This window comes from Sinocyclocheilus grahami, unplaced genomic scaffold (genome assembly GCF_001515645.1).
Source record: "Sinocyclocheilus grahami isolate Dianchi unplaced genomic scaffold, SAMN03320097.WGS_v1.1 scaffold88.1, whole genome shotgun sequence".
Taxonomy (NCBI): Eukaryota; Metazoa; Chordata; class Actinopteri; order Cypriniformes; family Cyprinidae; genus Sinocyclocheilus; species Sinocyclocheilus grahami.
Window position 1 is genome coordinate 1,615,389 of NW_015505267.1, and position 19,178 is coordinate 1,634,566.

The 19,178-nt window shown below is 37.4% G+C and overlaps 1 protein-coding gene across 1 annotated transcript in view; it reads right to left on the minus strand.

The window, feature by feature from the left end:
- The window catches only part of LOC107587046 (protein-methionine sulfoxide oxidase mical3a-like), a gene marked incomplete at its 5' end in the record, with an annotated part of 64,013 nt that overhangs the window by 6,902 nt on the left and 37,933 nt on the right, over window positions 1-19,178 (minus strand). The window contains 14 exons of the mRNA XM_016274651.1: window positions 3,631-3,696; window positions 4,547-4,640; window positions 5,071-5,178; window positions 6,092-6,142; window positions 6,966-7,184; window positions 7,284-7,378; window positions 9,141-10,998; window positions 11,114-11,196; window positions 11,412-11,525; window positions 12,214-12,291; window positions 13,353-13,415; window positions 14,274-14,438; window positions 15,764-15,853; window positions 17,062-17,294. Of these exons, the coding sequence (XP_016130137.1) occupies window positions 3,631-3,696; window positions 4,547-4,640; window positions 5,071-5,178; window positions 6,092-6,142; window positions 6,966-7,184; window positions 7,284-7,378; window positions 9,141-10,998; window positions 11,114-11,196; window positions 11,412-11,525; window positions 12,214-12,291; window positions 13,353-13,415; window positions 14,274-14,438; window positions 15,764-15,853; window positions 17,062-17,294 (3,317 nt within the window). The remainder of the gene's footprint in view (window positions 1-3,630; window positions 3,697-4,546; window positions 4,641-5,070; window positions 5,179-6,091; window positions 6,143-6,965; window positions 7,185-7,283; window positions 7,379-9,140; window positions 10,999-11,113; window positions 11,197-11,411; window positions 11,526-12,213; window positions 12,292-13,352; window positions 13,416-14,273; window positions 14,439-15,763; window positions 15,854-17,061; window positions 17,295-19,178) is intronic.

A 19,178-nucleotide genomic window follows, 5' to 3' on the forward strand; every position in this document is an offset into this window, starting at 1 on the left:
TTGCTATTGACTGTTCAAATGCGGAGTTTTGCGCATCATGTGTGTGTGTGTGTGAAAGAGAGAGAGCGCGAGAGAGAGCGAGCGAGGGAGAGAGAGAGGGGGGGGGTCACATCACAGTGGAGTCAGCTGTCTTAACCGTGGCTTGTGTACTGCAAACACATACCAGCTTCATCACGGTGTCTGTCACACGACTCTGTTCCCCTTTCGGGCTTGAATTGATGGTAAAACTAATGACATTATTTACTGTCTTTGCATTTATTTTGAAAGATGACGCTCGCGATAATGGTAAGGGGTGTTACATTTCCGACGAGTGCTTTTCCGATAATGTGTTTTTTGAACATTAAAGCATGTTAACATATTCTGTTACTACTCACTTTGACATATTTTTGTATGTATTTGGCCGTTTACGCGCAAAGGCGCGCGTTCTCAGATGCGTCTCTATATGCGCTTGGGTGTGAGGTGGCTGTTTATATATATATATATATATATATATATATATATATATATATATACAGTGGGAAAAAAAAAACCAAATACTTATTTTACCGAGGAATTTACCAATTAATTCTTTAAAAATCCTACAATGTGATTTTCTGGATTTTTTTTTCTCATTTTGTCTCTCATAGTTGAGGTATACCTATGATGAAAATTACAGGCCTCTCTCATCTTTTTAAGTGGGAGAACTTGCACAATTGGTGGCTGGCTAAATACTTTTTTGCCCCACTGTATATATAGTAATTTGCCTAATTGCCAAATTATGATATCCGAAAAAGTTATTATTCTGATGAAAAAATAAATTAATTAATTAATTATTTGGGATAACATACACATTAACACCAGGAGTCAGAGGGAAAAAATAAATAAATAAAAATAAAATAAAATGTCAGAGTCTGTATTGATTTCGTGTTGACTTTAAATTTGAATGTAATGGTAAGACAAAGACATAAAAATGACTACCAAGTTTGGAGACCTCACTTTCCTATAGTGTTCCCCTTACACATACTATCCTTCAAAACAAATCATCAGTGTTATGGAAACATATGGACACACAGTGAATATATATTCTATGGATTACCACGATACAGCTCTGTAAAGGAGCTGTGAGGTTGGGACACGTAAAACACTGACAGTTTTAGAACTTGGTAAGAGCAGATGACAATCATGCTGTTATTTAAATTCACACTTACAGTCAGCAGAGCAGTTTCCCCCAAAATAGACACTAAATACACGGATCAAACTTTTACACAAGTTTTGTTTCTCAACTGTTTGTTTACATTAACTTAATAGCCTGTATACCGACAATGTTTAGTATAAATCGACTGTTTACATGAATACTCATTTTATTATATATCTATATATAATAAAATATATATAATAACTAATAATAATTCATGATTAAAATATAAATACAAAATAAATCGAAATAAAATAAGAAAATACTATTTAATATAAACATTTCCTATAATATCTAAATTACATTAAGTGAATTAACATTACATTTTTGCAGGGTAAAATGACAGGGAAAATTTAGGCAGAGGGAAGACTCAGTAAGTACAGGGGGAAAAGAGGGCGTCAGATGTTAGTCCATTTCAAGCAACAGATTTGAAATACATACCGCCCAGATGCAAATCCAGGATCTCACTGTAATTAGACTCTCCCCAATAGTCTATAATAAGGATATATTAGAAACATGTTACTGCACACACAGGCACAGCCAAGTAGCTTCAAGTCATGCATATGTTGCACACAAACACACACACGCTCACACAGTAAAGGTATGCTAAATACACACATATCACATTTGTTATTTGGCATGTAAACACATGTAGTAACTTGCTTTTATAGTGCATGTCCTGTAATGGTAGATGAGCACATAGATTTGTTACACTGCTGTGTTCTGCCACAAGGGAGACTCTGGAGTGCGAATACGTTTTTGTATCTAAAACCCTCGTTTTGATTAAACACCTATCTATCTATCTATCTAGAATCTATCTAAAACTCCTGTTATTCAATGTATATCAGGCATTTTAACCCTGTACAGCTTGTGAATATATGTTATGCTGAACAACAAAACATGAATATAGCATTTACCAGACAACTCACAACTTAGAAAAAGGTGCTTTAGGATCCACAAAACGGAATGATATAGATTCAAAACCGAAGAAACAGCCTATTTATCAATAATAGGGGCTCACATCCAGTGAGGCAGCATACAAATCTATGTTTGGCATGACCGGACTGACGGGGCATGCAGTTGAGACACACGTGAGGAGAGACGATGTTCGGCATGAGAATGGCATGATACGCTGAGACGACTACAACAACTATTAGAGTTATCACCATGGATACCTGAGCGCCTCTTACGCTGTTTTGGACTAACACTAGAACCTTTATACAACCCTTAGAGAGAGTAAAGGATAAAAAGAGATTAAGAAACACTAGATAAAAAAGTCAGCAGAGCAGTTTCCCCCAAAATAGACACTAATGATCGGTGTCATCATATTAGGTCTGCTCTAATGTACTAATTAATACCGCATTTATGCTCATCCTCTTTAGAAAGTCTAAAGTGTATATAAAATAAAAGTAGAACCTTGATCAATTAGGGAACCTAAATATGGGCCTAACTTAAGCTGCTACTGCTGAGGGCTGGGCAATATACCAAACATTTACCACATATTCGATTTTTTGTTGGTGATATAGAATTTTAATAACATCTAATCTCTTTAACAAAAATTCTCCCGAATTAATTCTTTAAAAATTCCTGATTTAATTCATCAGTCAATGTGGGGCAGATGTTCATGAAAATCCTTGCATGGCACACTACATGTTTTAAAATGTAATACATAGCATTCCTGTTTATTACAATGAATTATTTTGGTGCATATAAATAAAATGAAAATGTTACTTCTTGCTTAAAACATTTTGAATCTACTTGGCAGCTACATAAATTGATCAAATAAAATCTGTTATCAACATCTATTACAGCTAACTACATCTGACTGATTGTTGAAGCATTTCGGATTTGTGCTGCTACATTTTATTGGAACACTTTTAGTTTCCAAACTATCATTAACACTGAAAGTAAATATAATGCCAGGACCATTTGCAAACAAGCGATTTGGCAAAAATTGTGTTAAGAAATTATGGATTTTTTTTTCTTTAGATGAATGATTTTAATTATAAATGCCACTAAATAAAAATTACTTTGTGATACCAAATCGAATCAAATACTGAAAAATAAATTATTATATAAAATATTAATAAAATATATTTAAATATCAAAAAACACCTCAAAAGTTTAATTAAATTAAAATATCATTCTCATAACATATTTCACAACAAAAGCATTAATTGAGACGGAATCGAATATTGGCAAAAGACTGAAAAATATCGTCCAGCCAGCCAGTTATTCGCCTGCTACTAATTTGCATTTGTACATCAGAAGCACTGACGCAATCTGCTGGGGGAAATCCACTAAGCCTGGACACACATGGGCAGGGGAGAGGACTTTGTAGTTGAAGGGCAAAAGCAGTACTCCACAGGTCCAGTGGGTTGTCAAAGTAACGCCGCTGGCCATGTTTTTATGGTAACACAGCTGGCTGGCGGAAAACATGACGGGGTTTACGTTACCTTCAGGGGCACAGCAGGGGCAGAGGTACAGGGCTCTTCGGCGAGGGGTCCCGACATAGGGCTCAACTTCCACAACACAGGAAAGGAATGTGTGAGAGAGAGAGAGAGAGAGAGATTTCTAATATGAATATATAGACATATATTTACATTTTCAAATAAAGACTTTGAGACTTAAAATACTCAAAGGATCTTCTAGTAAATACAGATTTTTTAAAATTATTTTACAGAGTTTGCAGGGGCAGATCCAACTTTATGTCATGTACAAAACCTTGGACTTAATAGATTGAAATGATTTTTTTTAAATGTAAAAATGTGTCCAACAAAACAAAAAAATGCCTTGAGATTCGCTTGCAGCTCAACTGGAGAGCTCAAAAAGCAATTTTGGCATATAAATAATTTAGAGCCGAGCATAACAAGAAAAAAAGATATTCACTACAAAAAAAAGTCTATGACTTTTTCATGACTTTCAAGGTTTTAATAATTATCATTGCCTATTCCAGGGCCGGAAATCACAATTCCCTGTCATTTCCAGGATTTCCATAACCATGTGAACTCTGAATGTAATGCTAATGTTATGTCTATGTTGAGGCTGGTGTCACAAATTTAGTAATGAGATAAAACCTTCTAGCAAGGTTTGTATATGAAAAAAAAGGCATCACATTATTATGCATCAGAATACTAACTAATCCAAGTTCATAAAATCGCATAAACATTATTTTACATCATTTTAAGTCTGCACTGTAGTTTGAAGCTTGAATTTAGAAACAACAGCAAGCATGCAGCGCTCTGACCTAAAGGTCAAAGTATCACTACAAAGAAAAGCATGAGATATGAAGATCTACTCCAAGGATTTAACCCTTCAGCAGCGCATCCGAGGAAACATTCAGAATGAAGTGAGACTGAAAGAGAGAAATACCTGCTTCCCCTCGCAACGCCTTTTCCACAGCGACACCTCTCTCCTCTAACTGCCTCTGTTTCTCTTCCACCTGCTCTAGCTGCCTCTGGATGATCTGAGGAATCAAAAAGCAGCTTCTAGTTAATTTTGTAATTTCACTCGTTTCTTCTGCATGGCGATGGCTGAAATTCAACTTTCTGACAACCTCATGCAAAAAAAAGTAATTAGTATGCTTTCACCTGGGCTCTGTGGAGTCTCTTGAGCTCCTCTTGCTTGGCCTGCCTCCGTGCAGCTTTCTGTACTCTTCTTGTTAACTTGGCATTGAGTTCCTCCTCCGTGTATGTTTTCTGCAATAGGAAATTAAAAATCAGATCCAGCGCTCCTGTAACCTGTGTCCAGGTCAGTTGTAGATGGATCCTTGTCTGGCATCTCATAGATGTCTACGGCAGGGGTTTGTGGAATAACTCGTTTCTTCTGCATGGCGATGGCTGAAATTTAACTTTCTGACAACCTCATGCAAAAAAAAGTCATTAGTATGCTTTCACCTGGGCTCTGTGGAGTCTCTTGAGCTCCTCTTGCTTGGCCTGCCTCCGTGCAGCTTTCTGTACTCTTCTTGTTAACTTGGCATTGAGTTCCTCCTCCGTGTATGTTTTCTGCAATAGGAAATTAAAAATCAGATCCAGCGCTCTTGTAACCTGTGTCCAGGTCAGTTGTAGATGGATCCTTGTCTGGCATCTCATAGATGTCTACGGCAGGGGTTTGTGGAATAGAAGACTACAGCAGAGTCTAAAACAGAGCCTAATGTCAAAGCTAGGTAACTACTACAACATACTTAAGTACTTCTGACTTACAATTCTAAAGCACCTTTAGATGCGATTTTAGCAGTATAATCAAGTCATTAGTAGCCAAGTATAATCATAAGTATAACTTTTTATCACAATAATGGTACAGTGTGTGTATTTTGGCTGGAAATTCAACAAATAATTAAACACGTCAGTATATTAAATACTTATATAAATAAAACATGATTCATAAATTTACTACACCTGACATCAGTACAAAAGAGACTCAAAACAGTAATACTAACAAAAAAGAAGACTTGGCTCAAACTTTAAATTTGCAGACTATGACGATAGATAGATAGATAGATAGATAGATAGATAGATAGATAGATATTTCTTTGTGTATTTCATTGGTATTTTGCACAGAGCCAATAGATTGTAACAGTGTAAGACAGACATAGACTGAAAAAATATTAACTGGAGATGCTTTAAGAAAGTCTATTAGAAGCTATGAAACAAGAAAAACAAGTTGCATGTAAACCAGTGAGGTACACAGTACAGAAAACAGTATGCAGCCAGAAAGCCTTTTAAGAACGTCATGTGATACGGTTACATCCTCCAACAGAAAGGGGGCGCTTTAGCCTTCACCATGCTGCAGAAAATGGTTAGTAAAACAATAAAGCAAACATGCTTTGACCAACAATAACAGACAGGGGTTAGGCATGACGGTGTGATATGACATGCGTAAAACGGGTAGACCAATGTGAATGAATGAACACACTACCTTTGTGGCATACGATCTCTTGAACGCCAATGCATGAGGTACATAAACAGACTTAGAAAAATAAATTAAAAAAGAAAACAAACAAAACAAAAATTATGTGATTAGATGGGTTAATGTACAATTAAACAAAATCAGGACTCTATGGCAACACACAAAAACAAGACTTAACATTTAAGGACACTGGGATGAGTGCAAAAGTACAAATTAATACGACCGTGTTTTGTGCAACACAATTAAACTCCGGGTCCAAAATTAACCCCCACCAACCAAACTGAATATTTCACAGACAGAATGTGAAATATTCATCACATTAACCAACAAAATTAGTAAAAAAAAAAAAAAAGTTTTAAAAAAAATCTATGGCCAAAAATCTTCACCCACCAATGGCAAGTGTGGCAAAGAGTTCATTTTGGACCTTTTAGACGTAATCTAGATTAAGATTTGCTAGAGAATACTAAAAAAAAAAAAAAAAAACCTCACAAAACAAACTACCTGTGACCTGAGTCATGACCACAACTTCATATCCACAACTAGGCTAGTTATGAAAGTCAGATGAACACTGCACTCTAAAAGTGCCTACTTATATATATATATATTTTTTTTTCCTTCTTTGAATTCTGGTGTACACCAGATTATGATTTGTTTTGTCCTTCTACACATCTAGCCCTAATCTCTCTCTATTCACCTTCACACAAACACAGCAAGGCTAAAGATACTTGATTTCTTACAGGTTACGAATGAAATACAATGCTGTACAATATTTTTTTAATCTGTTTAACTAAAATATTTACTGGTTTGTTGGCATAGTGTTGCATTCATGTTCTGTCTGAAACCCAGTAGCTTCTAGCTGCTGTGCAATACATCACTGAAATACCTCTTCCTCTTTTCCTTTCTCCTGTTCCACATCCTTCATTTTCACAATCTTTTCTTTGACTCTTCTTTCATTCTCCCTCTCTTTTGACCTTTCCTTGCCCTTCTCTGTTACTCTTTTTCCTTTTTCCTTTGCCCTGTCCTTATCCTTCTCTTTGGATTTCTCCTCTTTAAATGCCTCTTTATTCAAATCTGATACCAAGTCAAACAGGTCCACATGGCGCTGAGAAGAGTAAAAGATTTCATTAAAATTGGAGACTCTGCAGAGAGAAAACATTTGACTCAAATGAGAAAAAATAAGCTATTTATATTATATACTTACATCACCCTTGGACTTCTGAGAGGATCTTTCCAGTACATCATCAAAAGAGAGATCAGAGTCCTCAGAAAAGCTGAGATTTCTCCTCAGACGTAAATCTACATCAGTAAATTAGAGAGAACTTTGCATAAGAAAATCACCAGTTAAAAGAGACTTTAAAAAAAACATATGTAACTCAAAATAAACTCAGTAAAATTCTGCAAGATTTTAACACAACCCATGAGGGTCTGAAGTGAGCCTGAATGAGAACTGGTCAGCATTTTCACAGGTCCGCTCCAGGCATGAAGGCTGCTCCAAAAGGTATGCAATTTAATGATGCCTCTTAATATACCTTGCATTGACCAATTTATAAGGTAGCATCACATATACTTTTTGTTGAAAAGGGAAACCCAGAACGCACTGCAACAACTACAGGAAACAAATAAATCCAAATTTGTGGATGAGGCAAGATGTTGATTATAGAGCAACAAATTGATCAAGCAACACCATGACGTATTAATATCTATATATATATATATATATAAATATTGGAAAATTTTGGCCGATACGATAACCGATTATTCTTTATTTTTGAAAGCCGATAACCGATATGTTGGCCGATAAATCTATATCCAAATTGTTATATACTTTTTGAGAGCCTGATTACAAAAAAGTTCTCATCATTAAAAGCCACATCCCGAACACTTCAACATAAGCAGCCTAGTTTGAACGGTGTACGTTTTAAAAATATTTTTACTTTCCCATTACCAAATTTAGTCATAAAAAGTCTTACAAATAAATAAAATAATGCATAAATAATGCAAACAAGTCACTGGACATCATTACACGTGTAAAGAATCAAAATGAATGCGCCATAGATCAATAAAACGGAATAGCCTCTGCACGGACAATAATTAAATTATTTTAATTACTAAACCATATTGTTGATGAAAATAATAAGAGAAAAATACAAGTGGTTGTTGTTATTAATAATGTATCAATGTTTTTGATAATAAAACAAATTAATACCACTGTTTTAAATAGCAGCCGTTGAGCTGCGCGTGCTGAAGCTGAAGAGCTGAATGAACATGGTAAACTGAAGCGTTTTGCTGGCAGCTTATTTAACTCAAGGAAATGCATCCTGAGATTAATATTAATACAACATAAACATAATATTACAACTTATATATGTACAAAATTATGCAGTTATTGCGTGCTATAGTCAGAATGTGTGATCCTTTTGTGGATGCGCTCTTCCCATATCAACGCGCTGAAACACAGCAACTAAACCCAAAGAATGCACAACGTTTTATTATAATAATGTTCTCATTAGAATGTTATATACACAACATTCCCAATCATAGTTATTAATGTTGTGCACTGCTGTTTGAGCTGCGTGCGCTGAGCTAAAGACGATCACCGGTAAACTGAAGCGCTCTTTTAACTTAACCAAACGCATTCTATATGAGATAAATCAGATATACATCAAATAAACACAATATTACAACGTACAATTGCACAAAAGGCTGCAAACGAACAGCGCACATCTGAAGTGTCTCTGAAGGAAATAATGCATTATTTATCGGCTTTAAGATATCGGCCAAATTTTCTTATCAGGCCGATACCGATAACAGAAAAAAATTAGTATTTATCGGCCAATACCGATATGGTGGCCGATATATCGTGCATCCCTAATGCTAACAGTAGACTATACAGGAATCCTTTGAGAGTCAAATCATTGAATTCAATGATGGTTTTGATGCTGTTTTGGAAAGGAGCTGCCTATTTAGGATTCATACTAGATTTTGGAACAGAGCTAGCATAGACAAGGATGAATTCTGACAAAGGGGGAGTTGTTCAAATGAAACATTTCTAACTGACCTGAGGACCTGTCCAGTGGTGATTCTTTCTTCTTCCCTGAGTCTTCAGTTGTAGAGCTGGAGGGTGTGCTTGGGCATGACTTGTTGTCTTTTTTATTTTTGTCCTTCTTGTAGCCAGAGAACACCGCCTTCCACAGGGACTTGTGTTTGGGTGGAGTCTCTTCTGTGCCAGAGAGCCTTTCATTTTTGGCTTTCTTTTCTTTTTTGTTCTTGCGTGGAGAAAACAGTGAGCTGCGCTTCTTGCTTTTGCCCCCTGTTGAGCTTTCTGAAGATGTGACGGAACTGTCCAAGGTCTTATTGGTCGATGTGGTGAAGAAACGGTCAGGTAGTGTGTCTGTCTGCTTTTTGGACTCCAAAGCCTTCACTGCAGAGTCCTTGTGTGTGTTTGATTGCTTTTTGTTTTTCCCTGTTGTCTCAGGAACATTCCAGGCTACTTTTGCCACAGCACCCTTGGCAGCATCTGATTCTTTCATCTTAGTAAGCTGCTTGGACATGGCGTCTTTCAGAGCTTGGCTCCTCACAGACTTTTCCCTTGCCCGCATTCGCTCTTCTGCAATCTCCTTGGCTTCAGGAGAAAAATGTTGGGGACCCTTTGCTGTCCGGGAAACTCCACCAGGTATGTTGGGCTTGCCATTTTCCATTGCCAGTGCCAGGTGTAAAGGCGGCTTCTCACGGTTGACCTTGCTGGTTGGCGGGGTGTAAAATTTTTCCAGACCACTTGTGTCCGGAGTGCGGTCATCGTATGTGTCTTCAACGTCGTCAGCAAATGGTATCTCGTCTACACACTCCACAAAAGACTTTCTCACTTCACGGCGTGGTTTATTTGGGTCCTTTACCCTCATAACAACAGGAGGGTTAGTTCCAGGGTCTGGAACTGGAGCCACAACTGGTTTTGGTTGAGGAGGACTAATTGGAGTCTTAGGTTTAGGGGGTGTAGTCTCAGGTTTAGGCTCCTCTGTGGCTTCAAGAAGGTTGTCCCAGGACACCTGAGGCCTTTTGTTTTGGAAAGAAGCTGGCTCCTCATTAGGTGGAGGTGGTGGGGGACTGGAAGGAGGGGTAAGCATGGTAGAATCAGAGTTGTTGTAGCTGTCACTAGCTACTGTCTGACTGGTAGTCACGCTTCCATTAAGACCCAACCCTGAACTGCTGCTCAAGTCCTTCTTCTCAGAACCATTACTCTTAGGTTCCACCGGAGATATAACCTGACCCTCCAAGGTAATGTTGATCCTGCGTATGATAGAACGGCCTGTGAAAGTAGGCTTCTGCTCTTCAGAGAAGTCCTCTGGGGTGTAAGACTTTGGAGATGATGATTCAGGCGTTGGAGTTTCCACTGATGCTTTGCTTCGATCCAGAGGAGAGAGTCCTAAACTCTTTCGGATCTCTGCACTCTTCAACCAGAACTCCTCAATGAGGTCCGTTTTCTTGACGGGGGTTTCCTCAGGCACTGAATCTTTCAAGGGTTCATTGGTTCTCTTCTCAGAAGCAGGTTTAGCCAAAGGAGTGGAAGTGACAGCTGGGACTGGCTGAGTCCTGACAGGGGAGCTTGTGGAGAGGGGTGAGGGTGGCTCGTTGCAGGGTTGTGATTGGGTACATATTGGAGACAAAGGATTACTTGTTGGAGAGCAGGCACAAGGCTCAGGCTGGACAGGAGATTTAAGAGATGTTGTTTGTGGTTGTGGAACAGGTTGGGAGCAGATGGGCGATAGCGCAACAATTTGAGCAGCCGATGAATGGGGACTTTTAGCATCAGGACTCTGAGACGGGGGAATGTTCGGTTTGACATTATCAAATAGATAGGGCTCAGGGAAAAAACGTGCACCAGGAGATTTAACTAGTATTACAGGAGAAATGTCTTTCACCTGTAGAAAGAGAAAATGAATGGTAGAATTTTATAGTATGAAGAGGCTTTTGTCATTTTAAATACCAAGCAAACAAGTCAGACCAAGAAATTTAGATCCCACAACCCTGTATCACCTCTTCAATGGGTAAAGCAGGTTTTTGGATTGGAGACAGCACAAAGTCCACAAGAAATTCCCTTGGATTTGCAGATGTTTTCTCTGCAAGGAAAAATAAAACTGGCTCAAATATTGATTGACATTGAAAATCCCTTGTGTTGTGATTTTAATCATCAAAGCCTGCGTAATTACGAAGCAAGACATTGATGTAATGTGTTCAGAGACGTTATGCAAGTGCATAAACATTTGCAATCATCAGTCTCAAACCGAAATGGAAAAGGCATGAATTTATATGATTATGATTAGGTTATGATTACCAGTGTTGGAAACATGTCCATGGCTCTCTGCTTTGCCATTATTCACTGGAAGCATCACCACTTCATCTATGCAATGTGAGCGAGCTTCAGCCTCTGCGTCTGAGGGAATGTCCTCTGTGACATTAAAGAAATTAAAACAATGTGAGAGCCTGTATAGAAACTACAATAGAAACTGTATAGAAACACATATTTTAAAAGCAAGCATTTTGACTGCATTAATTTAATGTATCATAAAAAAAAAAACATTGTCAGCCCTTGTTACCATTATACTTTCCCCTTTTTTAAATAATTAAATTAAATAAATTACAAAAAGGGGAAGCAACACAATCCTTTCAAAGACCAATGAAAGTAACTAACTTATGTAAAACAACTTTATCTTATGTTTGTCAGTAAGGGACGATCTTTAAATGTCAAGTCTGTTAATCTAATTTTATTTAGCAAAATAGTGAAGGGGTTTTCAATTAATTAAATTCTAAGACAATGTATCATAAAAAAAAACATTGTCAGCCCTTGTTACCATTATACTTTCCCCTTTTTTAAATAATTAAATTAAATAAATTACAAAAAGGGGAAGCAACACAATCCTTTCAAAGACCAATGAAAGTAACGAACTTATGTAAAACAACTTTATCTTATGTTTGTCAGTAAGGGACGATCTTTAAATGTCAAGTCTGTTAATCTAATTTTATTTAGCAAAATAGTGAAGGGGTTTTCAATTAATTAAATTCTAACAGTTAACTCTGTAACCTTTCTGAAGGCATAATGCTATATCATCATAAAATGGCACATGGATTTGACAAACCTTGATCTATTTCAGTGCCTGGCTCAAAGTCAGGACTGCCTGCTTCTGCTTCTGGGTCATCATCCTCTTCACAGTGCTCTGGGATCACAGGAGAAGAAAAATGTTGGTCAAAAGTCTAAAAGAAAAGGTAAAAACTATTAGCTCATGAATATTAGAAGACCTTCCATGTGCAGAAGGTGTTAGCAACACAAAACAGCTAAAGAATGAAGAATGTGTGCAAAAAAAAGAACAAGCACAGAATAAATCAATCATGTAGCTAACAAATGATGGTCTTCAGGGAACATTAAAATAAACACACAATGAGTGCACATGACAAAATGTAGAAATAAACAAATTGTATTAGTAGTTAAACACATGCAAGTGTCAATTTACACACAGTCAAATGGATGGGGCTCAAAAACAGCAGCTGTTGAGAAGGAGTGAGTAAAGAGTTGTGAATGAAACGCAATGACACCAAACTGAACATTACAAACATAAGTAAATAAAGAGGGAGATTTAGCTGAGACACCCCCTTCCACACACCACCACTTTTTTTTTTTTTGCATGCATTAATGGTATTATTTGAACAAAAGTTCTGAACTTCAGCAAAGATTATTTGCCAGCTTCAGAATCGTTTGCAACCATGTTCAGTCTATTTCTTTCCTGCACTTCTGTGACATGCTCAAGGCTGTTGTATTCAAGGGTTTTGTGCGTGTCCGCTCTCTGAACCACAAAAATACTCAGAAATGTTTTTAGTTATTTCTGGTTTTGACCTCTCTGTGACCTTACGCTGTACAGATGAAGTGCTTTGCAATTATGTCACAACAAGCTCTTTGCATCCTCCACAGATGCACCACATGCATCCTGGGACAAAATAGTTTTACTTTTAAGTACATTTCATAATTTGTATTATTTCAGAAGAAAACATGTCAGATGCAGTGTGTGTTTGGATTAAGCTGAAGGATAATAGCTATCACACCAGACACGGTCTCACTTGCCACTCCAGCATGCAGTAGCGTCAACTTGTTTTTGCATGTGATGTTTCAACATGCAATCAATGTTCAACAATGATTGCAGTGGTGTTAAGTGTTCAATAGTATTGCCATGCGCTGATGTATGTATTAGCACTAATATAAGTTGCTGGACTTTTTCTTCTCTACCTCCAGACATCGAGTCCAACCAGGCTCTGACAGCCTCATGACGCATGGATTTGTGGGAGGGGGCTACAATTAAACCAATGGAAAATGAGAATGGGAACAGGTACATGAAATGCACAGACACAGCAAAACATAAATACACATACATTCATGAATAAATCAAAGAGATCAACAGAAAAAGAGGCATATACTTAGTGAGCAATGCCCCAATATCCAGAATGTTGATAAAGTGAGACATAAGTACACACAAAATATAGGAGAACAAATAACTCAACCCGTAACAGGTCAAAATAATGTCACAACAATGACAAAGTGTGATATAGAAAAAGTATTAAAGCAAGATGAAAGACTGCAGAAAGTATGATAAGCGAGCAAAACACTACTGTAGATGAAACCTGAGAAATTCACATCAAAAAGCGATCACACATGCAAATCACACACACAACAACCTCCTTTACACCTGGCAACATTCATCTAGAGTGATCCAGCTAAAAGTGAACAGCGAAAAATACTAGGAGTAATTCACTACTATTAAATTCTGTCCGATTCTGATAATTATTTTCATGTCAAATTTGAAATTCTGTACCATTTTGTCCCAAAAATGCTATTAGGGAATTTAGGCATTATGAGATTATAATGTACAATATGAAAAATAAATGTGTTATTAACTTAGTGTTTTTAAAGATTAACTTTACGTAAGTGCTACAGCAGATGATGGCAAAAGTAATCTAAATAGAGGAGAAGAGCATGCATATTAAGCATATGATATCAACTGATTACAAACTTTAAAAACATATTTTACTCCCACAATACAATTACACAGAAAAACATATGAGATGCATGTTAATATCAGGTGTAAACTGCACCATCTACTACCCCCTAAAAACCACAGGGCCCAGGCATGACTCCTCCACATGGGGTTACCTGTGGAGGAGGTGGGCTGTGTGAGCTGGGTGTTGTTCAGTGAGGGCTGAGAGCCTAAGGGTGACAGCAAGGGGCCCTCAACCAGCCCTTCAGCTTGTTTAGATGTCCAGTTGTTGTCCAGAGGGTCTACTGGATGTATGGCTTGCTGGATTTGCAGGTTCCTAGCTGCATGGTGGCATTACGTGTAGGATTATTTGGCGAGTCCATTAGCACGTCAAGAACAGAAAATCCAATTTGTTTAAAAAAAGTAAAAATGTCCAGGTCACAAAAAGTCCCCATAGGCAGCAATGTGAGCATAGAGTGAGATTCAGCAGCCATAAATGGTCAGACAGACACATTGAAGACGACAAAAAGAGAGGAAAACATTATAGTTTAGAATAGTGCCAAATTAGTATATACTTTAGAAAAGTAGCATGCTTTAGAAAAGGCTCCTTCAAATATGCAACAATCAACTATGTGGGTGCTTTCACACTTGAGCTTTTGGTGTGAATCTGAGTACACTTGACGTCAGCATTCAGTTCATTTAGCTGGTGTGAAACCGCAAACTGTGTCTGAGTCAGCTTGAAACTGTAGTCTGGGTTACGGTTCATGTATGGATCACAGTCAGGCCGAATTAGTGAACTGCTAATGATAACAATTTGATCATTATAGTAGGCCTATAATGCATTTCTCATACCTTCGTCGCAGAAATTTCATGCATTATTGCATGCATTATTTTCAATAGATTTGCAGCAGACGTTAATGATGTTCTCTGTGTGTTAAATGAGTTCACCGAAAAATGAAACTTCTGTCATCATTTACTCACCCTCATGTCATTCCAAACCTGTATGACTTGTATAGCTTTATTCCATGAAACAAAAAAGAAAAATGAGAAATATCTGTGTTTTGTCCATATAACATAAGTCAATGGTAACCAAAATGGTTTGGTTACCAACATTCTTCAAAATATCTATACGTTCCACAGAAGTCAGTCATACAGGTTTGGAACAACATGGGCGTGAGTAAATGATGATGCAGTTTTATTTTTGGGTGTACTATCCCCTTTGAGGTTTGGTAAAACAAAAATAAAAGCATTAATAAAACAAAGAAGCTGGCGTCTTCTCTTCCTGTTACCTAGATATAGTGATAAACAGATGCCGCTAGTATTAACAGTGATACTCATGTTAATGACATAAGCTCAGTTTCAGACCAAACAATCAAAGCAAGTGTGAAAACACCCTGAAAAATCTCATTCAAAACACCACGGTGGTGTGAATGCATGCCATTTTAACCACAAACAACATTGCAGAAAAAAAGAGAGCAATTAACAATTGTGTTCATGGTAAAAGCTGCATAGCCTTGTTAAATTAAAACAAATCAATAGCTAATAAAAAAGAGGAGGAAAGCAGGAGAAAAGGCAAATTGTGTTAGCTCAATAACTCTTCAGTTACTGATGAAGCTATGAGGTATCGGCGTGTGCTAAAGCCAAATGCATCCACAGGCATCACTACCTTTAAATACACCCGTATCCTCTTCATTTGCGAGATTTTCCAACCAAAGACCTGACTGAAGCTCCCTGCCCCAGGGGAAATACTCTCCCGCTGTCATCCCATACAATTACCCCAGCACACACACATACACATACACAGACACACAGTGATGGAAAAGACAGAGCAGAGGAGACAAGAGACAGGCAAAAGATGGGGGGGGGGATTATATCATCACAGTACAGGATGACACACAGAACGAGAAACCTCCAATAGCATTCAGAGACCAAAGTACTGAGGACTTCAACAGTAGTATCAGCTACAGTATAGACTTTTGGATTTTGGCAGTATACTGATTGAATAATTTGGGCCATTTAATTATTTTGGTGAATATTTATTTATTTTATCGAATTAAAAAAATTAACTGACAAAAAATGGCAAATCTTTGGAATTATTTAATATAACAGTATAATACAAGTACCAAAAAGTACTATATATTGTTGCCTAAAAAAATATTACACCATGGCATTGTACAGTCCTTGATTCTGATGGGGTGGCAGGTGTTCCATAATTAAAAAAATTCAAAATTTCAAAGGTTCTTCACAAATTTTTACCTTAGCTATTTGTTAGATTTCACCCTGTAAAATAGTTTTGTGTCAAAGAAAGTTATAAAATGTTCTTTTTTTATAAAGGAGAAATACAACACACAGGGTTGGAAAAGGAAAACTAGTTGATTTGCCAGAGATGCCGCAAACATCTGAAAATGCAGAAGGTTGAAAAGGCGAGTAACAGTAGCACATTAGTATAAACAAGTTTAGAATCGCTGAATGATTCAGCGTCTCACTGATGAGACATATCAGTGTAAAGAAATTATATATCAGGGCAGGGGCTGAAGCTCTGGGGTTAGAGCAATCTCTTGGGAAATCTTTTGTCTTACATTTTTCATCAGAAAAAGTCTTACTCAAAGAGAAAATGTAATTTCAGAAGTTCTCTGTGAATATGAGACAGCAGACAACCCTGGTGAACATATAATATCTAATCAGGGGAGCTAGACACCACATACATAAAGATGATATGAAGTGGACAGAGGAAATAAGACTCTGCAAAGCAAACACAATACAGTCTTTCTATTCCTTTAAAATGATCTTCTAAAAAGAAAAAGAATATAATCTACTTCAAGTTTGCCTTCTAAAATCAAATGAACCGCCATCAAACAGGCCATTCTGTCCAGGACATCCATCTACATCCATTATTCATTGTGTCGAGACATTTTGATCACCCTCACAAGCACAATGAAGCCACAGCACTGAGGCGATGCTTACCATCACTCGATTCCTCTTCTTCCTCCTCCTCCTCATCTTCCTCCTCTTCATCCTCGTCCATCTCTCCATCTCCATCATGAAGGCCATCGTCGTCTTCTGCTGCGCCAGGGTCGCTTTCTCCTTTTAGTTTAGCGTGGAGCTCCACCGCCTCTTTCCAGGGAACCCCACCCAGATCGGACGGGCCGGCCGCTTCCGGTTCTTCATCCTCTTCCTCCATATCAGACTCTGAGCTGCTGCAGGGATGGATAAGTGTGTAAAAATCACCAAATGACCCCTGATTGCTCTTTTTAGTCCCAAATAAACACTCAAAGCAAGTTATCAACACTACAGTTCAAAAGTTTGGGGTCGGTACAATTTTTAAGTATTTTTGAAAGAAGTCTCTTGTCTCTTAATCTCACCAAGGCTGGATTTATTGTATTAAAAATACAGAAAGGCAATAATAATGTGAAATGCTATTCAAATAGAAAAGTGTAGTTTTAAATTTTAATAGAAAGCTGAATTTTCTGCTGTCATTACTCCCGTCTTCAGTGTCACACGATCCTTCAGCAATCATTCTAATGCCGAGTTAGTGCTCAACAGTTGTGCTGCTTAATATTTTTGCGGAAATATTTTTGAGGTTCTGTAATGAATAGAAAGTTAAGATAGATGATTTTTTTTATGTAAATTTTTTTATGGTCACATTTGATCAATTTACTGCATCCTTGCTAAATAAAACAATTAATTGCGTAAAAAAAAAAAACTGAAAAATAAATCTTACTAAAATTTTGAAATAACAAGATTAGTGAAGACAGTTATAGAATGGAATGGCAGGTGTTGTATAAGAAGTTTGTTAAATAAGACCAGAAATTAGTATTAAGAAACTATTTTGATTTCATGTTCACTTTAGGACACTTGCCTGCATTATTTAAAAGTTTTGATTCCAAGCCAGAACATTTGAAATTCAACAGGTAGAAAGTAATGGCAACACTGTGTCCTCAAATTATGAGCTTCAAAGTAGTCTAGGACAGTGAATCTCAACCATTTGGCGTACCGGACCCCAGTCCAATTCAGAACCATCCTCAAGGACCCCCAGAACAAAATTGACTCGTATCATTTGTGCCTTTGTGAGGACCAAATGCAGTCAAGAATAATTCAAGTTAGCTGACTTGTCCAGTATTTGGCCATATCATCAGCTATATTGGAATTTTCTTTCATGGGAACATGTCATGTCAAAATATACAAAATTTATACAAAAATTCATACTGTCCCCCTGGCCTTATGTCAAGGACCACTAGGGGACCACGGACCACTGGTTGAGAAACACTGATCTAGGACACCAGTCCTTGTTACTTCAAGTCACTTTTCTTGAACAAAATGACAATATGACAAATTTAAATAAATTTTGGCTTCTGCAATAAAAAAAAATATTTCCTAACTCATTTCTATCATGTGAAATGGGAACAAAAGAGCGTGGAAAATGTAAACACTTTTGTCACACATTTTAATTACAGCAGAACTATGTTAGTAAAGTACTACTAAGTACTACTAATGAACAAGCACAGATTGAATTATATTATGTAATGATTGAAAATGACTGATAATTAATTATTGGTGCTCGCATGATAGAGACTGCATAGCAACACACTAGAACAGCATAACCAACATGATATAAATATGAGGGAGATACCTGGATCCCTCCTCAATGTCGGTGGCTTTGTCCAGCACACTGCTGAGGTTGTGCTCGGCCAGCGTCTCCTCGGGCACCTCCTGCAGCTCCTCCTCTCTCATCATAGAGAGACGGTAGTTCTCCAGCTCGATCCTTTCAGGAGTCCCTTTAAGACGTTTGGCCACGCTGGGCTCTGTCACCCCGTTCACCTCTGTCACTGTGATGGACAGAAAAGGAGGAGAAAAGAGAAAATGTCATACATGTAAACAGATCATATGTAACAGATAGAAAGTGGCTCACGGGTGTTATGCAGGGGTGCCATGGTAGCAATTAGCATAATTTTTGCATAATATAATTAATAAATTCTTGATTTAGTTAAAGCTAAAAGCATTAGGTGTCAATACAGAGATGTATAAAGACTACGTTTATTATAATAAATATTTCATATAATTCATATCTACAGTCCACCCAC